General features: G+C 44.5%; 1 protein-coding gene across 2 annotated transcripts; it reads right to left on the bottom strand.

The window, feature by feature from the left end:
* Positions 1-5,296: 5,296 nt before the first annotated feature.
* On the bottom strand, positions 5,297-21,890 carry PSPH (phosphoserine phosphatase). 2 transcript variants are annotated; one of them, XM_079791159.1, is made up of 7 exons: positions 21,666-21,890; positions 15,556-15,665; positions 12,764-12,922; positions 11,913-12,047; positions 11,111-11,256; positions 9,351-9,499; positions 5,297-5,644 (listed from the first exon to the last, which is right to left on the bottom strand). In XM_079791159.1, exons 3-7 carry the CDS (start codon positions 12,901-12,903, stop codon positions 5,537-5,539), a joined length of 678 nt encoding a protein of 225 aa, XP_079647285.1. In that variant the 5' UTR covers positions 12,904-12,922; positions 15,556-15,665; positions 21,666-21,890; the 3' UTR covers positions 5,297-5,536. The 2 variants fall into 2 exon arrangements, with proteins under 2 accessions (XP_079647285.1, XP_079647284.1); XM_079791158.1 differs by having other exon boundaries at positions 15,556-15,684; positions 21,666-21,889.
* Positions 21,891-23,447: the final 1,557 nt, after the last annotated feature.

The following is a 23,447-nucleotide window of genomic DNA, read 5'->3' on the forward strand; positions in this document are numbered from 1 at the left end:
GTGAGTCTACAGAGTAAAATACAGTCAAACCTCGGTTCTCAAACACCTCCCATCTCGAACAACTTGGTTCTCGACCAACTTGTTCTCAGAGAAAAATGTCTTGCTTGTTAAACAAACCTTTCACGCGGGTACATCATCATGACAAAAGGCATCTCTGGGCCACAAACAAAGGAGAGAATGCAAGTCAGTTTACTGCTAAACCTCCCTTAGTTAAAATCTCAAGAAATGGTGATGTGAATAATTTTGTGGGCGTTTTTGCTCTTGTTGCTGGCTAAATGGGTGATTAGCACAATTTAAAGCATAAAGAGGCCATCATCGAGTGCTAATGTTGCTACGGGTGTGAAAGAAAGTGATCACTGGCAATTGAAGAGGTAGAAAAACTGTTGAAAAGCAGTTTGCTGGTGAAGCTAATTTATCAGAGTATCACTTTATTTTAGCATTTCCTGCCCACTTTGTGAAATCCTTTTACTAAACCCCTGAATAGAATAAATTGTTTTCTTTTGTACCACTATTAATTTTCAGGCAATATTAAAAACTTCTGATCTCATTTCCCATTCATTGAGTATAGGTCTGGCGAATATTGCTTATATAAGCCAACTCATTTTTAATGGGCATTCATGTGATATCACCCTACTACCTTTAAAAGGCCTCGTAGACCCACACTTGGCTCCGCTCCAAACTCGCCCTTACCGGAACCTGCTTCTTCTCTCTCATTCTCATGACTGCCTATGAAAGATCCTTTTTCAGTTCTACATTAAACTTTTGTTCTTGCCCTAGCCGGTTTGGCTCAGTGGATAAAGCATCGGCCTGTGGACTGAAGGGTCCCAGGTTCGATTCCGGCCAAGGGCACATGCCCAGGTTGCAGGCTTGATCCCCAGAGGGGGCCGTGCAGGAGGCAGCCAATCAATGATTCTCTCTCATCATTGATGTTTCTATATCTCTCTCTCCCTCTCCCTTCCTCTCTGAAATCAATAAAAATATATTTTTTTAAAAAACAAAAAACCTTTGTTCTTAAATTTATACTTTCGATTTCTGGCTGAGACATAGATGTTCAATAATATGTTTGATGAATCAGTAGACGGAATGAGAGGAAGTAAAAGAGAGAAAAGGAAGGAAGGAATAGAAAGTATGGAGACTGTCAGCTCTAATTAGAAAACAACTGGGATTCTCAGAAAGCAGGGCAGGGGCTTTATTCATACACATTTTTTTAAAGAATAGTTCATTGGTTTTTAGAGAGAGGAAGGGAGAGAGAAACATTGATGTGAGAGCATAACATTGATCAGCTGCCTCTTGCACACCCCCTGCCCCAGGATCAAACCTGCAGCCTGGGCTTGTGCCCTGACTGGGATTGGAACAGGCAACCTTTCAGTGCACAGGGCGATGCCCAACCAAGTGAGCCACACCGGCCAGGGCTTTAGTCTGCGATCTTTTTTATGAACTTGTACTATTTTTGATGCAAGTTCTAGAAATCCTTAGAAATTAATATGCCTAAAGCTCAGTAAAAATTCAAAAGGAAGACAATAAACATGTATAGAATTATGTTCAGTATTGGAAACTGAGCAGCGAAGTACTGAACAATCTTCTAACTAGTACTAAAACTTTTCCCAGAGTTCAGTGACCATTAAAAATGAAACTTGAGCTCGGCCAGCGTGGCTCAGGGGTTGAGCGGCGACCTATGAACCTGGAGGTCACAGTTCAATCAGTCAGGGCACATGCCTGGGTTGCGGGCTCCAGTCTGGGGCGTGCAAGAGGCAGCCAATCAATGAGTCTCTCACATCATTGATGTTTCTCTCTCTCCCTTCCTCTCTAAACTCAATAAAAATACCTTTTTTTTTTAATGAAACTTGAATTTTTTGCAAAACAGGCCTTCCATTCTAGGAAGTCAGATTTCTCTACTGGATTAATATATATTGACACTTGGGATCACAATGTTAATAAGCTCCTGGCTTAACTCTAGTGAAGCAGATAAAGAATGCTGTGGAATCATGGCCTGGGTTCCAGCTCTGAATGTGACCGTTAACGGCTGTGAGCTTGTTTCCCATCTGTTAAAAAAAGGACCGTGATCTCTATACTGCTGACCTCAGGGTTGTGAAGTTCACGAGAAAACATAAAAACTGAAAGATGAAACAGAGGGCCGGAGACCATGGGATACCAGGACACAGGCTTTATTGGCGATCACCCTGCCGGCCGCCTTCCAGAGGGGAAAGAGAGAGAGAGTTTGCTGGGGTGAGAGTGCCTTTTAAGGGGAGGGAAAGAGGGGACGGGGCTTAGGGCACTCAGCCCACGCTGATTGGTGGTTTCATGTAAGGTACATGGTTAGGGGCCTAGGGATTTAGGATTGGGGACTTATATGGCAGGTGCTGATTGGTGGTTCAATGTACAGTCCATATAAGGTGTTCAGGAATGTCCGGCTGCAGGTGGAGTTTACGTCATACTCGTCCATCAGTTGAGGGGAAGGGAGGATCTATCAAAAACACCTTGGAAAATGTGAAATAAACAGTGTGACTGGTGGTCCTATAACTCTGAACCTGATCATAAAGATGCTGAGGCAAAAGCCATCATGTGGGATGTTGTGGGGTCGAACCCTGGAGTCAAAAATAAGACCACCGGAGGCTGCTAATTGATTAAAAAAGCAGGCAAGGATTTATTGAACTGGCCAGGACGGCCGCGAGGGCACCACACGCAGGTGGCCACCCTCACGACCGTGCCATCCTAGGTGTAGGCAGTCCTTTTAAAGGTCCAAACCACAAGAATTTCCCTTTGTTCTAAATTCTAAATACATTGGAATGTGGATCTATCTTGCGAAAGCAGATTGTACAAAACCAGAACTGAGCAGGGTTAATAATCTCTAAAGGTAGTCAACTCCTGGAGCCACTGAGTCCGTGGGCATCAGTCTTCTGTGGTTCTGGTCCACAGGCACAGGAAAATGACCTTTGTGAGTTTCCAGGTCTCAATCTGGAGCTGAGGTAACTACCCTATTGTTTAAGCAAGTGAGTGAGTGCAGAAGCCAGAATAGCAGGGTTAAAGTTTAAACAGCAGTTTTTACCTAAGTATAGTTGCTACCGTATTTCATGTGAGCCATCACTTACTGAGGCTGACCACCTGAATCCCTGCAGCCCCTGCCCAGACCCAGCGTCCTGCCCCTGCTTGTGGGAGTGGCAGGCAGGTGAGCCTCCCTGGGTGGCCTGCAGAAGCACTTGTCTCCAAGCACAAGAGAGAGAGAAGGCTCTTAGCAGGCGTCCAACCTAACGAGATGGGGGTGAGGGAGGGGCTGAAGGCCACGGGGTTGCCTTGGTTTTCTAACCAAATAGAAGTTTGGAGGGACTTGTTTCAACTTAATGCCATGACAGATTTCAATTCTTAATCTTATGACTCCCGCTCCTACCTGTTTTGTTTACATAAGCCGTGTTGATAATCAACCAGACAGACGTGTCACGGGATAGGAAGCCACGTAATACCGCCGCCTGTTTGAGTCCCGTCCCAGTGGGGCCACATACATCACTCCCGGGAGAGCCCTTCTGTAGCGGTTCCCCATGAGTCAGAAAAACATGATACTTACAATAAAGAACTTTTTTTAAAAACTGCTTAATGTTTAGTAGATTTGTGCATGTTATAAAACTTCACAATTAATTTAATGAATAAAGAAAGAGATCTCAACCAAAAAAAAAAAAAAAGCATGAAAGAGGTGAGCGCAGTTGTTGCCTCATTTCAAACTCACCCCTCGGACACAACAAAGAAGGAATTGTGAGAGCTGCTTTTGTGCCACCGGCTGGGAGCTGGGGAGCCTGTGGGCCAGAGGAGGGGTTGTGTCGCTGCTGTGAAAGGCTTTCTGTGGGCATCACGATTTCTCAGCAGATCAGACTCCTCGGAGCCAAATTCCATGAGCGCCTTCAGTTCAGGCCTCTCCCCGTGGATGGCAGGCTCCCACGGGGCCACAGCTCCTCAGGCCCCTGCCCACCCGGCGAGGACTTGCTCCAGCTCACGCATACTGGGTGGTGGCAAAGCCGAGGCAGCTCGCAGCGCCCTTCACAGGCCCGGCCTGCCTGGTCCTGCCCAGAGCACAGCACTGCCGAGTCCAAATGCCGCCAGACGGCTTCTGGGAGAGCAGCCAGGGAGCTTTCACCAGGAGGAACAAGCGCCTCCTTGTTGGCGATCTCATTAAATGTTGCCAAACCTATCTCCTGTCTCTCCCATAGACACTCTGATGTTGGAGGAAATCTGATTCGTCCGATTTGATTATTTGGCTAAATAATTACCTGATTACTAGACCAAATTTGATTATTTGGTTATATTTCACATTTTTCAAATAATTTCCAATATTAAACCCTCTGGCCTCTTCTATTTAATCACAGTACCCATTGCCTGCCTCTTCCTAAACCCATCTTCTTTTTATCCTCACCTGAAGATATTTTTTCCATTGCTTTTCAGAAAAAGTGAAAGGGAAGTAGAGAGGGAGGGAGAAAGAGAGAGAGAAACATCAATGTGAGAGACACATCAATTGGCTGCTTCCTGCACACGCCCTGACCAGGGCTGGACATCGAACCTACAACCTTTCAGAGTGCAGGCTGACGCTTTAACCACTGATCCACACCGGATTTTTCCTCTAGGGAGAGCATATAATCTCATACTTTGAAAGCCATGTTCTGAAATTTCCTTTTCTTGGCACTGCTCAGAATAGACATGAACCTGGCTTCCAGGTCATTCCAAGTCACCTGTAAGAAACGGTTCATCTGTCCTCTTAGGAGAGTTTCTTAATTCATTTAGGGGCACGTGCTGACCTACAGTTGGAATGAGTAAAACTTGTTTTCAGTTCTTGTACTTCATGTGGCTATCAAATACCCATTTTTTAGGGTCAGAACTTTTGTTTAAGACTCCGTTGTTTGCTTGTTTTAAACCTTTGTAAACTTTCCCTAAGTGACAAATTCCAAGTGATAATAAAAGTGCTCCCATCCTTCATCGCCCAGAGCGTCACTCAGCAGGTGGGGGGCGGGTGGGTGAGGAGGGGCCTTGTGGTGGGAACACGTGTGCTCAGAGGGTCTCCACTTCATCCCCAGGCTCCTTGCCTGCCTCGAGGTTGTTTCTACTCAAACACTTGAAGTACTGGATATTGAAATACATTTGACAGGAAGAAATAAAAACTCCACAAATTCATTCTGATACATGGATAAACTTTTATTTATGTATCGAAGGGAAAACTAATATTCACTTAATATTAATTTTCTAATAACTCACTGCCTAATCCACCTTTTCAGTAGAGAAGGCGTTTAATTTACTCTCCACCTTTAAAAACCTTCAAATAAAAATAAAGGTAGGAAAATACATAAAGAATTCAGATTATAAAACTCTCCAGGTAATTGATGGTCATAATAATGCTGAACTACAGTTTTTTAAAAAAGCGACTTTCTAAAGTTTGGAAGTACCAATAATCAGGACCAAAATGTATCCATTAAGTTGCAGTAGGCAATTGTAAACAAACAGTATCAAACTGTGTAACTTTTTAAAAATCTGAAGTGGTTGTGAACTATATAAAAATGGATTATTCTTCCAGTTCTCCCAGAAGTTCTACAAAATCAGTGATGTACCATTTGGCGTTGTCCTTTACTTGTTGCCTGACCACGTTTCCTCCAAATCCAATGAAAACATCCTAAGAAGACAAAACAAGGGGCAGGGTTAAGCTTTTTTAAAAAGAAGAAAAAAATAATCAAAATAAAGAAGCAAAAACATGCAGTAGCCGCCTAGGGCAGTAAGTGTCGTTTGGAAGAATAAATCGTTTGTGGGAAAAGACATGAGCCAACGTCACTTGGTGTCTCCAGAGTTCCCTGAGAGCCCCCTTCCCGCCGAGTGAGTGAGGGCACCACTGCACAGCCACCCCCTGCACATCGTGGGCCTCCAGAACGGAAGCCCTCTTTCAACAAGACAACTGCCTACAGAGATGAAGACGCCTCAGGCGGTAAATGTCTGAGTTCTGAACGACAGCAATCACACCCAGTCCAGGAAACCTCAGAGGGGAGACCAAAGGGAAGCCAGCCTGTGTGCCGTGGAACGGGCCGGGAACCAGGACCACGGCAGGCCTCTCCCTCCGGGTGCCTGGGGGAACCTGTGCAGCTCCCGCCTCGGGAGGTGTTGCCCCGGGCGGAAGGAGAGGGCAACCCCGATTTCTGTTGGACTTTTCATCATTACATTTATTTAAAACTAGAGGCCCAGTGCACGAAATTCGTGCAATGGGGGTGTGGATGGAATCCCCCCTCAGCCCAGCCTGCACCCTCTCCAATCCAGGGATCAGGCCTAAACTGGCAGTCAGACATCCCTCTCACAATCCTGGACCGCTGGCTCCTAATTGCTCACCTGCCTGCCTGCCCAGTCGCCCCAAACTGCCCCCCGCTGCTGGCCTGGTCGCCCCATGCAGCCTTCTGTTCAGTCGTTCGGTCATCCCTCACTAACCCCCCTGCTGGCCTGGTTGTAGGCAGCCATCTTGTAAGGGCGTGAGGGTTAATTTGCATATTACCTCTTTATTATATAGGATTATAAGTTTCACACAGCCAGTGTGGCTCAGTGGTTGAGTGTTGACCTAAAAATCAGGAGGTCAGAGTTCGATTCTCGGTCAGGGCACATGCCTGGATTGTGGGCTCCATCCCCAGTGTGGGGTGTGCAGGAGGCAGCCAATCAATGATTCTCATCATTGATGTTTCTATTTCTCTCTCCTTCTTCCTTCCCCTCTGAGATCAATAAAAATATATATGTTTTTAAAAAGTTATATTATTGCTGAAACCGGTTTGGCTCAGTGGATAGAGCATCGGTCTGCGGACTGAAGGGTCCCAGGTTCGATTCCGGTCAAGGGCATGTACATTGGTTGCGGGCACATCCCCGGTAGGGGGTGTGCAGGAGGCAGCTGGTCGATGTTTCTCTCTCATCGATGTTTCTAGCTCTCTATCCCTCTCCCTTCCTCTCAGTAAAAAATCGATAAAAAAAATATATGTATAAAAAAAAAAAAGCCAAAACCGGTTTGGCTCAATGGATAGAGCGTCGGCCTGCGGACTGAAAGGTCCCAGGTTCGATTCCGGTCAAGGGCATGTACATTGGTTGCGGGCACATCCCTGGTAGGGGGTGTGCAAGAGGCAGCTGGTCAATGTTTCTAGCTCTCTATCCCTCTCCCTTCCTCTCTGTAAAAAATCAATAAAAATATTTTTTAAAAAAAGTTATATTGTTTCACTAATTTCTATTAAGTGATACCTTCTTTTACTCAATGGTTTTTGTGTTGTTTTTGCGCATAAACAACAGAAGTTTATTTCTCACAGACTGGAAGGCTGAAAGTCTGAGATCAGGGCCAATATAGTCAGGTGAGGGCCCTTTTCCAAGTCTTTTAAAATGGCATTTCCTCTTTCTCTGCCAGGATATAGACACGATATACACTAATTTGGAAGCACAAAATTCTCTTACTTGCTCTTTCTCTTCATTTTAATGTTCATACCATACTAAGGGGAGGGGGAGGAATATAACTAGATTCTCACCATCCGGTTAAATTTAACCTCCTCGCCCTAGCTGGTTTGACTCAGTGGATAGAGCATCAGCCTGTGGACTGAAAGGTCCTGGGTTCAATTCCGGTCAAGGGCACATGCCTGAGTTGTGGGCTTGATCCCCAGTAGGGGGCGTGCAGGAGGTAGCCAATCAATGATTCCCTCTCATCATTGATGTTTCTATCTCTCCCTTCCCTCTCTGAAACCAATAAAAAATATATATATGTTTTTTTTTAATTTAACCTCCTCGCTGAGCTTCCTGCCTCCGTGGCAGCCCTTTCCACATGCCAGCACCAACTCAGCTGTCCTAACACACTGACTCATCCCTTCTCTCTCCAGAAGCTTTCTAGGGCTTCCCGTGACCTAAAGGTAACACCAATGCCTGGTGAAGCGTGGGGTCTTCAGCGGTGGTTGAAGAGAAAGCCCACTCCTGCTGGTCCTTGCCCCTGACCAGCCCAGAACTATGCCTGATACATCCCCCTCTGCCTGCCGCCTCCCGCTCTGGAAACGTCCTCCCCGGAGCCCTGCCAGGCCCACGTGTGGTGGCTGCCAACCTTCCTGTAGGTCACAGCTGCCTCTGAGCACCTTCCCAGAGCGACACACCTGCATGCGCACCACCTTCTCCTGGTTCAGTCAGGCTATTTGTAATTTTGGAAGATAATTACAAATCCTGATCTGGACATTATGATTTGTCGTATCTGGACACGATTGGGAGCTCCCTGAGAGAACACTGCATCTATGTCCGTGTTTTCCTCATTACACTAGCCCGGAGCTCATTACTTAGTCAACCCGATGTGGTGGCAAATCATCTAAAAACGTGTTATCTTGAACCAATTCAAGCAATGTTATAAGGTTGCCAAAAGAGCTTTAACCACTTTTTATTAATCATTTACAAAGGCAGTTACTATTTTTAGATCTCAGGAAGTAAGGTAGTAAAAGAGCTCGTCACTGTATTTTTGGTCCCGTTTTTCTTAAGTTAGAATGAGACGATAAAGGCAGAGTCCTATGTGAAATGGACACATTTGATATTTAGGGCCCTTGCTACATAGCATCTGTTTCCTGGTGGTCTCAGAAAACATCACTAATTCAGAGGAATAAAATCCTGCCCTAACCGGTTTGGCTCAGAGGGTAGAGCGTCGGCCTGCAGACTGAAGGGTCCCAGGTTCGATTCCGGTCAAGGGCATGTACCTTGGTTACGGGCACATCTCCAGTAGGGAGTGTGCAGGAGGCAGCTGAATCGATGTTTCTCTCTCATCGATGTTTCTAACTCTCTATCTCTCTCCTTTCCTCTCTGTAAAAAATCAATAAAATATATTTTTTTTTAAAAAAAGAAGAAGAATAAAATTCTTTAACATAGGCATGTTATCCAACCTCCAAGAACCTCAGTTCCCAAGCAGTGGAAAGGACATAATACTTCACCTCACCGGGCTGTTGTGAGGATTAAATGCCATAGTGGATGAGGAAATAGTTTATCAATTATAAGGGGACATAAAAATGTTGGAGAGTTACAAGAGCTGTGCTATTTGTGGAATTATTGGAGGAGATAAAGCTGACTTACTTGAGCGCGCACTGGGGCTAAGAGGTGGCCATGCAGCAGGGATTAGAGGCTGCTGAACGTTTTAAAAGTGTTTAGTTCCTTATTTGCAACCTTTCTTGGGTTTGCAAAAGGTCATTATATTAAGATTATACTGGTATATTAAGATTAAATTTGTTTTATTTATTGTTTTTTCTCTTCCGATGATATTTAATTTGTTTAACTCTCATAAGTCCCACTGAATTCTAAATCAGCTAAAACGAAAGTCCAACCTGAAGGAGATCAGAACGCTCATTACGTACAGCGGGAGGACAGGCTTCCATGTCCGTGGCGCCGTCTCCAATCATGACTATTTTCTTAAAATGAAATTTTTCCTTTAAAAGTTTAATAACTTTTCCTTTCCCGCCAGATTCAGCTGTTGGCTGCGTCTCATCAAAACCTGCATATTCACCTTAAAAGAGAAGTTAAAACTGTTAGACACACAGAATTGTATCCCGAGGGTCAGCTTTTTGCATAGATGACACCCTCACTTAAAGGTCACTGAGAAAGCTAAGAATGGTCTTCAGTGAAGTGACACAGCCCGGACTTCCCCACCGGTTCCTTTGCTTTTAAATTACAAATACAAGGTTACTCCTTTATGTCACTTTATGTCACTCCTTTATGTTACACCTTGGGTAAATTAGTTTTACCCTCTAAGCTTCTAGTGTATTAATTCTCAAACCACGTTAAGGTAGCAATCAGCATGAAATAGTAATATGGCCAGCGTGGCTCAGTGGTTGAACCTTGACCTATGAACCAGATCACAGTTCGATTCCCAATCAAGGCACATGCCCGGATTGCAGAATTGAGCCCGAGTAGGGGGTGTGCAGGAAGCAGCAGATCAATGATTCTTTCATCATTGATGTTTCTATTGCTCTCTCCCTCTCCCTTCCTCTCTCTGAAATCAGTAAAAATATATTTAAAAAATTTTAAATAAATTAATACATAATTTCATCTCAGATAAGATTCCAACTTATATTTGATCAATTATTTCATTCTTACAGTAATTACTATACTCATTCTCTAATGATCTTTATATACCGCTTGAAAGTGTTCTATGAACACATTTTAAATTGTTAAATTAAGATTATTTGGTTTAAGAATGTCAGCATCCCTTGATGTAACTGGAGACATCTTAAGATAATAGAAAACTAGCCGGTTTGCTCAGTGTTAGAGCGTCAAAGGCATGTACCTCAGATGCAGGCTAGATCCCTGGCGCCAGTCGGGGCGCATGTGGGAGGCAACCAATTGATGTGTCTTTCTCACACCGATGTTTCTCTCTCTGTGTCTCTCCCCCTCCCTTCCACTCTCTCTAAAAATCAACGGAAAAATATCCTTGTTGTGAGGATTAACAACAAAAAAAGATAATAGAAACTACAGCTGTGACTCCATAATGGTCCTTAAAGGGGCCAGAGGCACCTCCAGAGGCAGCTGCACTGCAGTGACTTACTAACAAGTGAACTCTCCTTCCTGAGTCTAAATTGGTTCAAACACACGAGAGCTCTCATAAAACGGAAATATAATGCATAACAAAATAAGTCATGTGACTCACATGGCAATTAACAGTTTATAAAGTGCAGGCATTTGCATCCTGATAGATGACTATATGAACATCAAAGCTAGGAGAGATGATGCCCTAAGTGTATTTTGCTGAGCAAAGGATTCCAAGCAGCAAAATATATCAGTCGAGAGAATTCTTTATCTCAGTATTTAACCCTGATGACTCTTCGCTTAGGTTGCATTCCAGCAGACATTACCTAGAACCGTGGTTGGCAAACTGCGGCTCGCGAGCCACATGCGGCTCTTTGGCCCCTTGAGTGTGGCTCTTCCACAAAATACCATGGCCTGGGCGAGTCTATTTTGAAGAAGTGGCATTAGAAGAAGTTTAAGTTTAAAAAATTTGGCTCTCAAAAGAAATTTCAATGGTTGTACTGTTGATATTTGGCCCTGTTGACTAATGAGTTTGCGACCACTGACCTAGAATATTGATGAGAAAGGGGAAATGTTACCATTCAAGTCTTACCATTAAAGTAGAATTTCAGCCTATTGGCAAATACATTGGTTGATGGGATATTAAGCTTGGAAGCAACGTGCTCTACGATGCTCCGAAAGCCACCAGATATTAGGAAAACCTGAACATTTCGCTCTTGTAGGCGACTTACTAGCTCCCTGCAAAAAAGAAATATGAAATACCAAACACTGGTTAATACAAAAGAGAAAACATAAAAAGGAATCTAAAATCTCTATGTATTTTTTCTCATGAATGCGTTTGTCCAAGGTACATCGGACAAAGTATATTGCCTGGTGAATTAATGTTTTATGTATGTTTTTCTAAATGCACTTATACATTAAAGGGTGGGACCTGACTGTTTTAGGAAACCATTTCGCAACTGTATTCTGCCCTTAGACCGAGAAGCACAAGATGAAGAGGAGACTCAATCTCTCCTTAGGGAGAGAGGGAAGGCAGACATGGGCAGGGTCACTTATAAAAGTGGCAAAAGAACCACATGAAAGGGAACTCCAAAGTAATGGTGAGGGGGGACAGGAAAGATGGTGAAGAGATTAGCCAAGGAACATATATGCACCGCCCATTGACAATGTGGTGATGGCCAGGGGGGGGGGGCGGGCTAGAAGTGGGCAAAGGGGGGCAGAGAAATGGGGGACATCTATAATAGCGTCAACAGTAAAAAAATGTTTTGAAATTAAACTTATTATATTGTTCCCATTAAAAGAATAAATAAAGGAATGGTGAGGTGCCCTCAGAAGGATGCACCCCAAAATGCAGGTGCTGATAGACAATATACCCAGACCAGGGTTCCTCTTACCTTATGCCAGGGGTCAGGTGTGGGGGGTGCTCGGCTATGAGCCTCTGCACCTGTTCCCTGGAGGGCTGGATCAGCGCTAAGCGCTCGGTGAGGGCAGCCCTGAAAGGCACGGCCCCGCCCATGGCTCGCTTTGTCCTAGGAGGAAGACCCAACAGTCAGGCCAGCCCAGGCAGCTGTTCCCCACGTTTACATGCCTAACTGCCCCCCGCAACTCCCACAGCGTCCACCCATGAGTAAGGTGCTGCCCAGAGCCCCACTGCACAACAGCCAGGCTATGGTGCCATGAGAGCGAGGGCTGAGAACAAACTGCTGAAGGTTTGCTTGAGAATCACATAATATTTTAGGGCATGTCTTGTATCAAACGCAGCTGAGCAGGAAATGGCCCATGACCTGGCGACTGCAGATAGCACTAAGGAGGGCAGGGGGTGGGAGGGGCTCTCGGCCAGGCCTCCACTGAGAGACTCTGAACCCAAACTAGCTTTCCAGCCAACCACGAAGGCCACACTTTCAACCACGACACGAAGCACCGGACACTGGAGAACCCGCCCAAGTGGTCCTCTTTGGCTAGTGACGGCCATTGTCCCCCGACCAAGGGAAGAGAGTGTCTTATCCATATTTGTTTGTCAGAAGCAACATTTTTGCCCTAAATATCTGTATGGTAAAAGTGGATGAGTAGATAATGAACACTACCCAACACAGCTCTCAGTGATGGAAGAGAGAGCCTCCTGCCCGTGTTTCATAACCAGGGACGAAAATCAGGGAACTGTGGCTCTGATCCTGCATGTCACCCAGAAGTTCATCTCTTTTGCACTCCTCTATGCTTCCATACAGCGAACAAATTCTGCTCCTACATTTCTGACACAGCATCCGCCACTCCACAGATTTTGGCCAGCTCGTCAATTCCTTCTTCTCTGATGACCGTGCTGTCCACATCAAAGCACACTGCATCGGCCGAGCAGAACAGTTTCCTCAACTCTGAGTGGGACACCATCCTTAGAAGAATTTTCTTCCTATGACAAAAAAAAAAAAAAAAAAAAAAAAAAGATAAATATGCTTAAGGATATAAAATATAAGCATAAAATGGCCCAATTTTGCCTACTTAATGCCAAAGTACTTTGATTTGCATCAAACTCAGTACAGCCCACAAAAGCCTGGACTCATTCATTTTTTTAACACAAATTAAGCACCTTCTAAACGTCAGGCGCTGGGGCTACAAAAGATGAGCAGACCCAAAAGTCTGTTCCCAACAACTCAGTCTACTGAGGTGACAACTTGTAAATATATTTGGTGTTCAACCAACATGCAACTGTTTCTGTCATCATCATAATAATAGCAATAAGCCAAGTGCTGAAATAGAAATGTACATAAGATGCCATGGGCACACGAAGAAAACATTTAATCCTATCTATGAAACAGGGCTTCCAGGAGCCACGGGCATATAAGCTGAATCTTGAGGGGCAAGTGGCCCTCTGAGTGGGTTCTCAAAGGGCAGGGTATCAATCTGGTGTGTGCTGGGAGCAGGAAGGAGGGAGATGGAGACCAGGAGGAAGGGTAGTGATGGCGGAGGCGGGGGAAAAAGGCGTGGCCAAAGACCTGGAGGAAGAATAATGGATAACGTGCTGAAAGCTGCCGGGCAGTGCACAAGGAATTCAGACCAAGAGGGGCCTTGGGTCAGGCTACGGAGTTTGGATTTTAACTTTTAGGAAATGGGAAACCTTGAAAGGCTGTACACCCCAGAAGAGAGGTCAGAGCTAAACAATCACGTGTTAGCCACCGGTGTCAAGGTGTAACTACAGGTATGGCCTGGTGACAGTCACTGGAGCGGAGAAGAGGGAGAAGAGGGCTGAGGACAGAGCCCCCAGGAATGGAACCTTGAAGTCAGGATCCCGGGAAATAAAAGGAAAAGGAGAGGTCACAGGAAGAAACTCTGGGAGACCACAGCATCGCAGAAGCTATGGAGGACAGTTTCAAAAATAATTCTGAGGTTTTTTTCTTTTTTAAGAAAATCATCGGACTAGAATCATGGGCATGAACGGGATCCTAGAGGTTGCCTAGACCAGTCTGCCCCCAAAGAGAGTAATGTGTCATGAACAAGGCCACATGAATGATATGAATAATCTGTATTTAGAATAGACATCGGCTGAAAACAGACTCACAGGAGATGGCCAACTCACTTCCTAACTGATTTCTAACCAATGCATTTGGCAGAATGACCCAGTTCAAAGTTGACCTGGAAAAAAATGTCTTTTAAGCCAGGGGTCAGCAAACTACAGCCAGTAGGCCAAATTCAGCCTGCCACCTGTTTTTGTATGGCCTATGAAGAGTGGTTTTTTATTTTTTTGTTAACCCTCACCCGAGGATATTTTTTCTCATTGATTTTCAGAGTGGAAGAGAAGGAGGGGAGGGGAGGAGGGGAGGAGGGGGGGGGAGAGAGAGAACCATCATGTGAGAGAGGCACATCAATTGGTTGCCTCCAGCACTTGCCCTGATTGGGACTCAGGGATCAAACCTGCAACCCAGGTATGTGCCCTGGGCTGGAAATGGAACCCTCAACCCTTAGGTGCACAGGCCAAAAGTTTTTATATTTAAAATAGTTGAAAAAAATCAACAGAAGAATAATATTTTGTGACATGTCACCTAAAGATAAAAGGCCAGAGTGAAAGGCAACAAGCATTTGAGATCAAAAGAATAGCTATTGGGGAAGCACTGATTCAAAAAGAAACCTAAATAGTGTTCCGATTAGAAGTCAAGGAGTATTTATGAGAAAGGAAAGGAGAGTGATTACATCAACAGAAGGAATTTCTATAGGTGCAGACAAGCTAACATAGTGGCGCTAATTCTAAAGAATGTTGTTAATTTTCATTCTGGTCAGTCACTGAAGTCACAATATCATACCGTGATATTGTGGACACAATGCTGGGGACACAATGCTGCTTTAGGCCCAGTCCAAAGGTTATTTTGCCCAGTTTTAACATTACAAAGGCTTGAGACATAAGGTGAGCAAGACAGTCCCTCTGGGATGACAGCTCCAACTCCATTTTAAAGTGACTCTGATTATTTCTTTTTTATAGGCACATGAAAGTTACATGAAATTCAAAATTCAGGATCCATAAATAAAGTGTTATTGGAATATAGCCAATATGGCAGGAGGGGTGAGTCTGTTTCAGGCCCTTTAGGCAGCTGAAACAATGAACAAAGGAGTCTGAGAAGCTTCTGGATCAGAGGAGAGTCAAAATTATTCCCGGTAGCACAGCCGGCGTGGCTCAGTGGTTGAGCGTTGACCTATGAATCAGGACGTCACGGTGTGATTCCCGGTCAGGGCACATGCCCAGGTTGAGGGCTCAATCCGCAGCGTGGGGTGTGCAGGAGGCAGCCAGTCAATGATTCTCTCATCATGGATGTTTCTCTCCCTCTTCCTTCCTCTCTGAAATCAATAAAAAAATATTTTTAAAAATGTATTCCCTGTAACTCGGACTAGGGGTCCCATTTATAGTACATTTTAGGATAAAAAAGGGGGAACCTGAGATTTGATGCGTTCCACAAACGTTGCAGCAGACAATTTTTAAAATTTAAAACTGTGAGTAGACTACTTAACTGGTAGACAAACACATAAGAGCAACAACAAAAGACAAATCCGACTCACGTTCCTCCAGTGCTGGCTTCCTAGGAGACGCTCTTCTCTTCCTGCTTCTTTCCTCAGCAAAAATGCAGCCTAAGGTTCTGACTGCAAATTTCTTTGAGATCCTGTGAGTTCTGCAAGAGCAAAAAGAGCCTAGAAACAAAGTACAAGGAAATGAACACCAAGGTCCAGACACATGATTAGAAAGAGGGAGACTGTCTGGCTTCACTCTCCCTCCTCCGAGGACTGTTTCCCAAGACTGCTTTCTTCGGGACACACTTGACCTCTGCCTCCTTCCAGCACCAGACAGGGGTGAAACACATTCCTTTCTGTGGCTTTGACTCTGCAAAAGCTTCAGGTGCGACAGGGCATTACCTACCTCTGAGTAGCAGGGTCCAAAGGAGAGGAAAAGGGAAAGAGGACCCACTGGGAGAGCAAAATGCAAACGCCCACAGGGTACTTTGTAGACGCTACAGAACAGCCCCTGCTGTCTTCTAACTGAGGAGTCAAAGTGCTCGGCATTCCAAGAACAGGCAGAGACGCCCCGCTGCCAGCAGGGGAACAAAGCCTACCACTTGAATTACAGTCCTCCTAATTAAAACTGCAAATAGATGTGGGTAAAAGTGCAAAATCTACGAGGAAAACCAAAAGATAAAAGGACACATTTAAGAACACGAGGCCAGGAAAAGCAAAGGTGAGATTGGAAAGGAAGGGAGCCAGAATGAAAACGATTCACAAGGCTCAAATACGGCCCTTACAGAGCTCAAAAGGGGTTCAGGGTACTCAACCTCTTGAGACTGGCTAGTAAGCCAGGACAAGTGGACTAGGGAAACTGAGACATAGTTAAACTGCCAAGCAGTTTACAGCAATCTAGTAAATCGCAAAATCCTGTCTTCTGTAACCAAGGACACTTAAGAACGAACGGTTTAGCCTTAACCGGTTTGGTTCAGCGGTTAGAGCGTCGGCCAGTGAAGGGTCTCGGGTTCCATTCCAGTCAAGGGCAACCAGTCGATGTGTCTCTCTCACATGGATGATTTTGTCTCTCTCACTCCCTTCCACTCTCTCTAAAAATCAATGGAAGAAATATTCTTTTTTTTTTAAATCATTGACTGGCTGCTTCCTGCATGCCCCACACTGGGGATGAAGCCAGCAACCCGGGCATGTGCCCCTGACCGGAATCGAACCCAGGACCCTTCAGTTTGAAGGCCGATGTTCTCTCCACTGAGCCAAACCAGCCAGGGCGGAAGAAATATTCTTGGGTGATGAGTAACAACAACAAAAAAAGAGTAAATGGTTTACATTCCTCCCCCAACAAGAGGATAAATTGCTTAAATCACCCTACTCAGGGAAATAGCAGAAATCCAATCAGTGCCATTGCCAACCACACCCAAGGACTGATGAAGTTAAGGGGGGGAAATCTCCTTTTGGTGCATCAGCATAAAGCTACGAATATTCTATTGAGATCCTCCCCTAAGACCTCCCCTACACCCCCAGCCTTGAAAACTCCTCAGCTGAAGGTCCCAGCACAAGTGCCCTCCTTCCCAGGAAGACGCCCGCACTTTTCCCTTCCCATCTTCTTCCCCTACAGGCGTGCATCTCCTAAACTCTAAGGGACTCCAGGAGACTTGCAACCAGGAGCCACGGGCAGCGACAGCTCGTCCGGGCTATCCCCCGGTCCCTGTCCCCAAGGCCCTCTTGTCTCTGACTTTTTTTTTTTTTTTAATGTTTTCAGGAATTTTAATGACCAAGTATGGGGAAGGGTGAGAACCCATGTTGTTAGTGAGCTCTGGGAATCACAGAGTCACTTAGGTGGAGGGATCTCCTTGACAGTGGGGTGTCTGGTCACATCCTTCTCTAACCGATAATCACTGAGGTCAGGGAGACACCTCTCCACACCTGCATCATCTTCACAGATCCTGGGTCAAATCGATGAGAAAAAGTGTAACATTGACGACCATTTACTGATACCTGGTACTCCTTTGACTGCACTGAGATGCACAGTTCAAAGTGCATAGCAGAGGATTTCACTTCTTCACCCCAGTTCCCACCCTGACGGCTGTTCATCACCACTTGTTTGCCAAAGTACACTCGGAATTGGAGGGCAATGTCTGAGTCCACTTCATTTCCAGTGTGGAAATCCACCTGCATTTCTGGGCCCATACTGAAAGACATGGCAGGTGTCCCTTGGATTTTCACTGAAGAACCAACAGCCAAGGATATATTTTTTTTATATGGGACCTGTAGCACAGCCATTGTTGTGCCTTCTGCTGGGAAGCTCTTCCAAACTGTGTCTAGTTGTGTCGTCTCTGACTTCTTAATGAGCCAAAGCAGCCCGGCCTAGGCTCATTTCCCCAGCCAGTCCCTCGCCTGTTGCTGCTTCTGTCCTAGGCCCTTCCTTGCTTCACTGTCCCCAGCTTTAATAAATGTACTCTCAAAATCACCTGGACTGGTGTTGTGAAATCTTGCCTGCAGGAAGTCAAGAACCCACACACGACAGGCCGGCCTGAGGCAGACCTGCTCCAGACCCAGTCCCTTTCTGGTAACAATAGTTGGAGACTTTAATAACCCATTTACCACAATGGATACATCATCTAGACAGAAAACTAACAAGGAGATAATGGCTATACTGCCACATTAGACTCAATTGACTTAAAGACATTTATAGACTATTGCATCTCAAAACTGCAGATTACATATTTTTCTCAAAGGAACGTGGAACATTTTCCAGGCTAGACCACATATTAGGCCATAAAACAGACCTCAATAAATTCAAGAAGACTGAAATGACATCAAGCATATTTTCTGACTACAGTGGCATGAAACTAGAAAGCAACTATAGGAATAAGTCCTTAGGCATCAGAGGGAAAAAAAGGGGGGGAAGGTATTTGCCAATGATACATCCGATAAGGGGTTAATGTCCAAAATACATAACAAAATCATACAGCTTAACACCAAAAAAACAACAACAACCCAATTTTAAAAAATGGGCAAAGGGCCTGAATAGGCATTTCTGCAAAGAGGACATACAGATGACCAATAGACATATGAAAAGATGCTCATTGATACTAATCATTAGAAAAATGCAAATTAAAACCACAATGAGATATCACCTCACACTTGTCAGAATGGCTATCATCAATAAATCAACAAACAAGTGTTGGTGAGGATGTGAAGATAAGGGAACCCTTGTGCACTGTTGGTGGGATTGCAAATTGGTGCAGCCACTAAGGAAAACAGTATGGAGGTTCCTCAAAAAATTAAAAATAGAGCTATCTTATGACCAGCAATTCCACTTCTGGGTGTTTATCCAAAGAAAACTAAAACACTAATTCGAAAAGACATATGCACCCTTATGTTTACTGCAGCATTATTTACAACAGCCAAGATATACTAGTAGAAGCAACCTAAGTGTCTATCTATAGATGAATAAAGAAGATGTGAGACCTATCTACTCAACCATGAAAAAGAAAGAAATCTTGCCATTTGCAACAACATGGGTGGACTTAAGGGTATTATACTAAGTGAAATAAGTCAGAGCCCTGACCAATGTGGCTCAGTGGATAGAGTGTTGGCCTGCGTACTGAAGGGTCTCAAGTTCGATTCCTGGTCAAAGACAGGTACCTGGGTTGCAGGTTTGCAGGTTTTTTTTAAATATATTTTTATTGATTTCAGAGAGGAAGGGAGAGAGAGACAGAAACAATAATGATGAGAGAGAATCATTGATTAGCTGCCCCCTGTATGTCCCTCTAGTGGAGATGAAGCCAGCAACCTGGGCATGTGTCTGGACCCGGAATAAACCGTGACTTCCTGGTTCATAGGTCGACACTCAGCCACTGAACCATAGTGGCTGGGCTGGGTTGCAGATTTGATACCTGGCCCAGGATGGGTAAGGCAGCTGGTCGATGTCTCTCTCACATCAATGTTTCTGTCTCTCTCTCTCTCTCTTTCCCTCTCTCTCTCTCTCTCTCCCCTCTCTCCCTCCCTTCCACTCTCTCTAAAAATATCCTCAGGAGAAGATTAACCAAAAAAAGGAAGAAGAATTACTAAAATAAAAAAGTGACAATACCAAGTATTGTTGAGGACGTGGAACAATTGGAACTCATAGATTGCTGGTGGGACGTAAAATGGTAAAACCACTTTGGAAAACAGTTTGGCAGTTTCTTACAAAGTTAAGCATATAATTCCCATAAGACTCAGCAACCTCACTACTGGAGATTTACCCAATAGAAATGAAAACGTATTCATAGCTGCTTTATTCATGATAGGAACTAGAATGTCTGCCCATCAGCAGATAAATGGATAAACAAATTGTGGTATATCCCCACAATGGAACACTACTCAGCAATAAAAAGGAATGAATTACTGATACCTGCTATAAAATCGATAAATATTTTTAAAAACTATACTGGCCCTAACCAGTTTGCCTCAGTGGATAGAGCGTCGGCTTCGGACTGAAGGGTCCCAGGTTCGATTCCGGTCAAGGGCATGTACCTTGGTTGCGGGCACATCCCCAGTAGGGAGTGTGCAGGAGGCAGCTGATCAATGTTTCTCTCTCATGGATGTTTCTAACTCTCTATCCCTCTCCCCTCCTCTCTGTAAAAAATCAATAAAATATATTAAAAAACAACAACACTATACTGACCAAAAGAAGCCAGACACAAAAGAGTGCATACAATATGATTCCATTTATATGAAACCTTACAAAACACCAACAAATGCATTACACAAACAAATGACAAAAATCAGGTCAGGAGGGCTAGGGATGGGGGTGCCTGAGTGCAAAGAGGCCCTATGAAACGTTCAGGGGTCATGGAAGTGTTCTATTGTGGTGGTGACTAAGTATGGATAAAATTTTCAAAATTCATCATAATGTACACTTAAAATGGGTGCATATTATTGAATGAAATTAGACATCAATAAAACATTAGCTTAAAAAAATTAGGTATGTATCAAATCACAACATAAAACACCCCAACTGCTTTGTTTCACCAACATGAAAGTGACAGGACCATGATCATTATTATAATGAAAACCTACCAGGCAGCTGTAATAAATATAGAAATCTTGGATTTTATTGTCTTCCCTGATCTTCATTCCAATACCAAATATTTATTTACTTATTTTTTTAATTCAGGGTAAGAGAGTATATGTTTTTGTGTTGTTGTTTTTTTAATATTTAATTACTCTAAGTTTCACCACTGTTTTTTTTTAATATTTTTATTGACTTTATTTATTTCAGACAGAAAGGGAGAGGGAGAGGGAGATAGAAACATCAATGATGAGAGAGAATCATTGATCAGCTGCCTCCTGCAGGCCCCACACTGGGGATGAGCCCACAACCCTGGCATATGCCCTGACAGGGAATCAAACCCATGACCTCCAGGTTCATAGGTCGACGCTCAACCACTGAACCACGCCAGCCGGGCGAGAGTATATCTTTTTAAAAATATATTTTTTAAAATTGATTTCAGAGAGGAAGGGAGAGGGAGAGAGAGAAACATCAATGATGAGAGAATCATTGATTGGCTGCCTCCTGCACGCCCCCTGCTGGGGATCGAGCCTGCAACCCAGGCATGTGCCCTGACAGAGAATCAACCGTGTGTTACCTTCTGGTAGGTACATAGGTCCACGCTCAACCGCTGAGCCACACGCCGGGCTCCGGTCAAATATTTAACCATAATGTGCAAGGCACATACAGAAGATAGAGTAAATAAGTTTATGAATGAAATAATTATTTAACTCCCAATCTGAAGCTGGATCTCTACAACTACAACAATGTATCTGGTAAACCGGCACTTATTTAAAATTCTAATTCTAATGGGAAAGAAGATGACAAAGTCAGACACTGCCCCTCTACATTTGGAGCTTTTTCTAATCTTGCATAGATGATTCCCCTGTGCAGGATTGCATCATTCATTCATGCTGTTTGGTAACAGGCAGCCGTGGGATGGAACAAGTAAAAACTGCACGAAAGTAAATGGATGAAAAGACAGCCTTGAAATCCCATGAAATACTTGACCTATCCCGATTAAGAAAAATAAATGCAGGATCACAGAGGCGCGGATTGTGGACGCGGCGGACGGGTAAATGGGAAAGCTGGGCACCCGGAGTGACACACACATGCCCGGACTCACCCTGGTGCTGCTGCTCCTTCCTGGGCCGCCGCCGCCGCCGCCGGGGCTCCCGCGGCGGTCACCTTCGCACAGCAGGGGCCGCGGGCCGGCTCCCACGTTCGGCCGCGCGGTTCCGAGGGAAGTGACCCGGGCAGACGCGCAGAGCCTTCCTTTATCAAGCAATCATTTGAAATCTGCTGATAGGGCGGTGCTTTCTGGTCGGTTTTGCAAGTGCTTTATCTCAACTGAAGGCTGCGGAGCCGGGCTGGGGAGCAGCCCTGGGCCCGCCCCCAGGGAGGGGCTCCCCGAGCCCGCCCCCTCCTCCCTCCCGGGCTCCTCGCCGGCAGCCTAGACCTGCACTTCACCGCGCACGCTTCGCCTCACAGCGGGGGGCCGCACCGCCTCCTCTCTGCAGGGAAGGAACCAGAGAGCACCCGACCTTCCGGAGCGCTCCCACCGTCACCCCACTTGGATAAGGGTACGTGAGAGAAACCAGGGGCCTCTGCACTGACTTCGCGCTAACAAAAGCCTTTAGAGGCCTTTTTGGACATTAAGCTCTTGTAGGAATGTAGGTCCCAAGAGAACGTTTAAAACCACGTATATTCTCAACTAAAATGCAGAAAACCATGAATGATAAAGGCAGCCTTTGCACTCTTTTTATTTTCATCTTTTCTTCTAGGTGTCACTTCCCCAGCTATTTACTTTTTTATGTTGACTTCAATAAGTAAAACTGATTGCCCCCTAACATTTACCTTGGGATACAGCTGGCTGGAGCCGCGCAGTGAGGTCCCACCCTAAACACAACCCTAAGCTCAGATGCTGACAGTCAGCTCTGCAGGCTCCCTCCAACATGGTCACTCCGGCAGAAGGGATGCAATTGCTGGAGCAAGACACTTGGTCACAGATTCCCTGCCCTGTGACCTACAGAACCCCTCAAAAAAAACACAGCTCCTTCAGAAACAAGAGGCCTGATGCTCTTTGGTTAGATGTGCCTTTAAGTTCAATATTCTCATATTTCATTAAGAAAACGGTTGTATGAAAAACAAAACAAAAAAACGGTTGTATGTTTGTGGCACACCCGGTTTAATTCCTCCCAGATCTGCTGGAGATGGTTCTGAGGAAGGATGCAGAAGGGGAATTTTGATGTTTTGAAATATGAGGTAAAAGATTATACAATTGATGGGGTGGGGGGGAGGACAGGCAAAATAAGGGAGTTTAAAATAACAATCTAATCAAGAACCTGTTTATGTTTTGTGGTAACTTAGAAACAAGTCTAATAAAGGAAACAAGATGTTAAATACCAAATGTTTATATATACTATAAGTATAAATGGTAATTGAGAGTTTATTTAAAGGAGAAAAGAATGCCAAGTACAATAAATGTGAAAGGCAGAATTCATTTCTGCAATTATTTATATTTCATAGATGCTTAATATTAAATAGATTTCAAATAAAATATTTATACTAAGTAAAATCTGTCAACTACACTTAGTCCCTATGCCAACCTCACTCCTGTATTAACATTTGTGGGCATGAGATGGCAGTGTTGTACACACTGTTTAGCTAGAGCACATACCACATTAAAAAAAAAAAAAAAGTCCAGAGGAAGCTAAAGGGTGTTACATGTAACAATCAGGTACAAGCACAGGTACATGTAACAATCAGGAAGTAATCTTGCCAGACCAGGCATAGAATATAAACAGATCATCAGGTGCTTCATTGTTGTTCTTCTGGAATAATGTTAAATATCAAATATGAACCAAATGCAATACAGTATAATGAAGTCATAATAAAAACATTAGCA

The sequence above is a fragment of the Cnephaeus nilssonii genome, assembly GCF_951640355.1.
Source record: "Cnephaeus nilssonii genome assembly, chromosome: 2".
NCBI lineage: Eukaryota > Metazoa > Chordata > Mammalia > Chiroptera > Vespertilionidae > Cnephaeus > Cnephaeus nilssonii.

Excerpts from the sequence above, each read along its gene's own strand:
- PSPH (XM_079791159.1), bottom strand. The coding sequence starts at position 12,903 with ATGGTGTCCCACTCAGAGTTGAGGAAACTGTTCTGCTCGGCCGATGCA. Across the intron at positions 11,257-11,912 it reads CACCTGACCCCTGGCATAAG|GGAGCTAGTAAGTCGCCTAC; the intron begins GTAAGAGGAACC and ends TCTTTTTTGCAG. Across the intron at positions 9,500-11,110 it reads GCTGAAATTCTACTTTAATG|GTGAATATGCAGGTTTTGAT; the intron begins GTAAGACTTGAA and ends TTCTCTTTTAAG.